The sequence below is a fragment of the Buteo buteo genome, chromosome 21, assembly GCF_964188355.1.
Source record: "Buteo buteo chromosome 21, bButBut1.hap1.1, whole genome shotgun sequence".
In the NCBI taxonomy this organism is placed as follows: Eukaryota; Metazoa; Chordata; class Aves; order Accipitriformes; family Accipitridae; genus Buteo; species Buteo buteo.
The window spans coordinates 14,792,677-14,798,676 of NC_134191.1; the positions used below are offsets into that span (position 1 = coordinate 14,792,677).

General features: G+C 64.4%; 1 protein-coding gene across 1 annotated transcript; it reads right to left on the minus strand.

Annotated features, from left to right (window-relative positions):
* Positions 1–702: 702 nt before the first annotated feature.
* Positions 703–6,000, minus strand: SLC26A6 (solute carrier family 26 member 6). The gene is made up of 19 exons (XM_075053532.1): positions 5,867–6,000; positions 5,409–5,548; positions 5,199–5,309; positions 4,750–4,922; positions 4,491–4,655; positions 4,210–4,362; positions 3,925–4,007; positions 3,682–3,829; positions 3,461–3,574; positions 3,277–3,354; positions 3,039–3,134; positions 2,810–2,916; positions 2,652–2,721; positions 2,390–2,482; positions 2,203–2,307; positions 1,472–1,657; positions 1,294–1,348; positions 890–1,011; positions 703–807 (listed from the first exon to the last, which is right to left on the minus strand). Exons 1-19 carry the CDS (start codon positions 5,998–6,000, stop codon positions 784–786), a joined length of 2,157 nt encoding a protein of 718 aa, XP_074909633.1. The 3' UTR covers positions 703–783.

Below are 6,000 nucleotides of genomic sequence, written 5' to 3' on the forward strand. Positions count from 1 at the left end.
GGGAGGCGCGCGCGCACCAGGCCGAGCGGCCGCCGCCGCCTCAGCGCTACGCATGCGCACGAGGAGGAGGCGGTCCGCGCCGGCGGGGAGGGGCGCATGCGCAAAGCCGGGCGAGCGGGAGGGGGCGCCCCCCGGTGGCGGCTGGAGCCGCGGGGCTGCCCGGGGGATTGGGGGGGGGGTCCCGGGTGGGGGGTCCCCGCCCGCACCGCTCCCTCGGCCGCAGCCCCGCGGGCCCGGAGCGGGTCGCGGGGGGGGAAAAGTGGCAGAAAAAGGCCAGAGGGAGGGGGGGTGGCGGGCCAAGACTGCCCGCAGGGAGGGCCAGGCCCGGGTCTGGGCCCACCCGGGCAGTGCCCACCAGTAGCCAGGGTGCAGCCAGGCGGCGCTGCCTGCGGTCACCTTTATTGAGGAAAGTGCATTAAAACGAAGCCTGAGAAATGGTACACGGTTTTATCTGTGACGCCAACCCGCTGCCGGGAGCGGGCCCCCCTTTGACCGAGTCTTGGGGCCCCTCTGCCACCCCCCAAACCAGAGCCCGGCCTGGTGGGACAGGCCCGTGCTGGGGCCAAGCGGGGCGGCCAAGTGGGCACGTTGGCGTGACGGCCTGCGGCAGCTCCGTCGCGGGGGGAGCTCACGGCCGGGGCAGGGCCCCAGCTCTCGGAGTCCATAGGGGCTGGTGGGGGTACGAGGCCTCCGGGCCCTGGGGTGGGTGAGTTGGTGCCATCAGGGTGGCAAAGCCCTCCTCGCCCACCCGGCTCCTCGGGGAGACGTCTTCCTCTTGCGGGACTACATCCTGGTGCTGAGGTCCACCTAAGGGGGACAGACCGGGAAGGGTTGGCTTGGCTGCCTCCCTCCCATCACAGTCACGGGGACGGCGAGGCTGGGTGCTTACCAAGGTCTGGCGCTGCTCCCCACTGATGTGGAGCACAGCGTCGTGCACCGAGGGGAAGAAGCAGTGCTTGGTGATGGCCGAGCTGAAGAAGTTGCCCCGCTCCAGCTGGGCGAGGACGGGCGCTGTGTGGAGGGAGAAACATCCGAAGCTGTAGCACCTGGCTGAGCCCACCATCCCCCACCCGGAGCAGCCTCCCTCCCCCTGCGCTCCGGGGGACACCGGGGCCATCACCAGGGATCCAGCTGCCCTGCTGGGGGCTGCAGGGCTCAGTCTGGGCCCATGGGACAACCCGCAGCACCTGTCCCCTGGGGAAACCCTGGGGATGGGGACACCATGGAGGGAGCTGTGTCCCAAAGGGGTGGGTATGCCTAGCAGGGGCTGATGGCTCTGCAGAGCCTTCTTACCTGGGCAGCCAGCAATGAAGACGTCCGCTTCTATCTCATGGAAATCTCTGAAGATCTGCAAAAGGGAGAAACATTTTGCCTGGGAAGAGGGACAGGCAGCAGCCATCGGGCTACCCTGCAGGGTCCTGGGGACACCCAAGGCGAGGCTGCCGGCCTGCCTGCTCCCCCAGTCCCTTACGTTCTTCAGGATCTTGATGGAGACGGTGTCCACGAAGCTGACGGGGCTGAAGTCCAAGATGATGGCGTGGAAGCTGGGCTGGGGCAGCCCCAGGGTGCGCAAGGTGGGCTTGGGGGGTGTGCTGCCCTCCGCCCCGCTCAGCTCGATCACCGCCACGCCCGGACCATTCTCTCCATCCTCTGTGTCCTGGGGGAGGGAAGGAGACCCAGCCTCACTGCACAGGGGCTGGTGGTACCCCTGGCTGGGCAGTGTCCCCTGTTGGGCTCGCCCTGCCCTATCACACAGTGGGGCTTGGCGAGGCTCTTGGGCTGCATTAGGGCACAGGCAGTGGGTGTCCTCGGGAGAGGTGACTTGCTCGCACCTTCACCTACTTTGGGCTCTTTCCGGATGCGCCGGGACCCAACCCTCTCCCCAGTGACCCTCTCCAGAGCTGGGCTCATTAGCTAGCACCAGGTCAGCCTTTGCACTCGCTCTTAGTTCTGATAAACTGGCCAGACAGCTAATGACTCACTGGCTCCACCACCTAATCATTAACGGCCTGGCTTTCCCTGCCCACCCTGGGTGTGACGCCATGGCCCGGCCCCAGTGCCTCTTCTCACCCAGTGGCCCCAGACCGAACAAGGAGCCCCACGGGCCACCAAGCCCAGCAAATGCATGGGTGGGAGGGCCAGGGCCAGGCAGGGAGGCGGTGCAGGGTGGCACCAGAGGGGTCCCCCGTGGCAGGGAAGCACCTTTTTTCTCTTTGCCTTCTCCTTCTCTGCTTTCTTCTGCTGTTTCTTCAGCTTCTTGAGGGCCTTCTTCTTCTTCTCGATCAGGCGGTCCACGTTGATGCCGCTCTGCAAAACAATGCAGCCCCATGTCCCAGGTGCCCCAGGTGTTGGCAGGCTGGGGACACCAGGGGGCTGGCAGCTCTCCTACCTTTTTCTTCAGGGCCTCAGCGTACAGCTCCACATTGGCAAAATAAAGGGTGGAGGAGGAGCGAAAGATCTTCACGCCAGGGACCTCCTGTGCCTGGGGGCAGATGGGGAGTGTGCTACCCCAGGAATAGAGTCCCCTGCTCCTCTTCCCTCCCTCCCCCAAAATGCCCCTCCGCTCCTTTCCCCAGCGAACAGCCCCTGGGGGTGCTTTGAACTGCCCCTCATTGCAGGAGGCTCTTCTCCCACCCCCCTGGTGCTGTTACCATCTGGTATTCAGCCACGTCCCTGTAGACATCGGTGTCGGAGATGCGCCCCAGGATGGAGTAGTGGGGGCTGCAGGGAGCAGAGCAAGGGGCTGAGGTCACCACGGGCTTCTCCTGCCCTCGGGACTCAGCACTGGCCCCAGCCCCAGGGTACTCACAGCTGGGTGCGGAAGATGACGGTGAGCAGCCCGAAGGCCACTGAGGCCCCCAGGCCGATGTCCAAGTTCAGCAAGAGGGTGGCCACAAAGGTCACAATCCAGACCATCTGGAAGGGAGACGTGGTTAGCTGCAGCACGACCTCTCTGCCGGCACCTGCAAGCCTCGGGGAGGGTGGAGAAACCCTCTCCAGGGACAAGAGCAAAGCCCCAGGGCTGGTCAGCACCTTACCAGGTCCACCTGGTTGGACTTCCAGAGCGTGCGGAGGTCACTGAACTGCTTGAACATACCCTTGAGGTTGATGATGATGATGGCAGCCAAGATGGCCTAGGAGAGAAGTCCCTGCACCTATGAGGATGCTGAGGGCAGGTCTGGGGCATGGCCCTTGGCTGTTCCCCTGCCACACCACGTTGCCATGGGACGGGCACAGGGGTGGGATGTGGCACAGAGGCTGTGGGACCAGATGTACCTTGGGCAGGTCCCGGAAGAGCTCTCCGATCTTCAGGATGGTCACCAGGATGACCAGGGATGAGATGACACCAGCTACCTGAGGGGAAAGAAAGTGGGAGGTGAGAGGTGAGCCGCCCACTGCTCGCTGTGTTCCTTGCCCTGGGTCCAGCCCCACGGAGGGAGGCAGCATCGCCCAGACCCACCTGGCTGTTGCCCCCTGTGCTCTCCTGCACCAGGCTCCGCGACATGGAGCAGCTGATGGCGAAACACTGGAAGAAGCCCCCCAGGAAGTTGCTGAGGCCCAGCGCGATCAGCTCCTGCGGGGACAGAGCAGCGGTGTGGGACCACCATGCCTACCCCCGGCTGCAAGAAGTACAAGCTTGGTTTTCACCCAGGGAAGGGGCCCTGCGCGTCAGAGCATCACCTGGTTGCTGTCCACTTTGTAGCCATGCTTCAGGGCAAAGATCTTACCCAGGGAGATGCAGATGGCGTAGCCCACCACAGCAATGGCGAAGGCATTGCCCACAACCTGCCCAAAGTAGCTGACGTTAGGGACCACGGGCGGCTTCAACCTACAGCCAAGACAGGGAGATGGGGCTCAAAAGGGGGGTCCTGCGGGCAGTGCGGTGCCCCAGCACAGCCACCCTCACCGCCCGGCCTTGCTCACCCGCTGGGGATGTGGCCCACCACAGAGATGCCAAATTTGGCGTTGAGGTTGACGCCATAGGAGATGCCAGTGGAGACGATGATCTGGGGGAGGATGGCTGGAGTGAGGGAGGGCCTTCCTGCACAGGGACCATGGTGGAGGAGGAGGAGGAGGGGACGCATGCCCTGGAGCTGCACTCGCCAAGGCACTTCATCCCACCCTTCTCCACCCTGGAGGGGACAGGGCCACCCGTGGCTGGGGTGGCCAGCTGGGGAGGCCACGAGGAGCTGGGGCAGCTCTGGGTACCGTGATAAGCTCGATGGGGATAGGCATGGGCAGCTTGGAGGCGAAGTGGTGGTTGAACTCTTTCACGGCGAAGATGGCCACCATGGCAATGATGGCTGTCACCAGAGTGCCCACGTTGGTCTGTGGCAGCTTCTGGCAAATCTCAATGAAGGTCTAGAGGACACAGGAGGAGGGAAAGGGCTCAGGAAAGCAGATTCCTCCCTGGCAGGTTTTGGGGGGCCTCCATGTGCCCCACAGGTGAGCGCCTGGGGAGTCCTGGGCAGCAGTGAGCCCCCACTCACCATGAACATTGAGAGCGGCCCTGAGTGCTCACCCAGGGAGACCCCAAAGACATTCTTGAGCTGGGAGACGAGGACGTGCACAGAGGCAGCAGTGGTGTAGCCACGCACCAGCGGGTCCGAGAGGTAGGTCACCACGAAGCCGAACTGCAGCAGGCCCAGGGCCACCTGGAAGGAGAGGCAGCAGAAGTGACCCACAGCTTGTGGCCCTGGGGCACCACGGCCCCCCGTTCCCTGCGAGGCTAGGCTGGGGCCCCCTTACCTGGAATATGCCCGTCAGGACAGTGATGGTGGCCACCAGCTCCACCCTGGCAGCATCCCGCCGTGCCTCATTGACTGTCATGTTGCTGCCATTGACGGACTCCATGAAGTTCTCGCTGGGCAGCAGGGAGTCCGTCACGCTCCCGATCATGACGGAGATGACGGCAAAGGGGCCTGGGGACAGGCAGGGTGTGGGCAGGGAGCCCAAGGTCAGCACCGGGACCTCTCTGAGGTCCACAGGCACCTATCCCCTTGGGCTGGGCTCAAAGCGCACCCACTGTGCTTTGGCTCCGGTTTGGCCAACCACCTTCGTGGTGGGGCAAAGTAAAGGCAAGAAGGGTCCCCCCCAGCCGCTGATGTGGTAGTGCTGTGCTGTGGAGGAGGGCTCACCCCTCTCATACTCGCTCCCTCCCCACCGTCCCTGTGGGAGCACACGGTCCCTCAGCTCACCCACGGAGTTGTGCCTGGATGTCCCAAAGAAGAAGTAGAGGAAGACGGGGTAGAAGGAGGAGTAGAGACCAGTGACGGGCGGCAGCCCGGCCAGCAGTGCGTAGGCAAGTCCTGGACACGGCAGAGCAGGGAGACATGTCACGGATGGCCGAGCCCTGGCCCCCCCAACCTGCAGAGAGCCCCTGGCAACCTGGGCATGGCATCGCTCACCCTGGGGCAGGTGCATGATGCCCACGCTGAAGCCCGAGACAATATCCCCCAGGAGCCAGTCCTTGACTGGGTAGCGGGGAATCCAGCGCAGGAAGGGCAGGAACCGGAAAAGCAGGGACTTGGCAGTGGAGACCGAGCATCTGGTGGGGAAGGAGCAGGAGCCGGGGCTGAGCACAAGTGCAGGGGCTTGGAGACATCAGTGGGAGTGGATGGGGCTCCGTGGGAAGCAATGGGTCCTGTGGGACACCCAGCTCCATCCACTGGAACCAGGTGGCCCTCCAGGCAGGAGGATAGAGTGGGAATGCGGATGTTTGGGCTTGGGGGACCAGTCCCTGGGTCTACACCGTGTCTACCGCAGGGGCTGGGAGAGCCAGAGCCAGGCTCCCCGTGGCAGTGGGGCTGGGGTACACGGTGCCTGGTGGGGTCCAGGCACATCGCCCTGGACAGTGCGGTCCTACCTGGTCTTGCGGAGACAGCTGCGCAGTGAGGGCTTGGTGGGAGGTTTCCGCTGTGCCAGCTCCTCCAGGTCGGCCTCACTCAGCACCTCACGAGGCGCTCGGTGGCTCAGTGCCATCTCCACTGCCATGCCCAT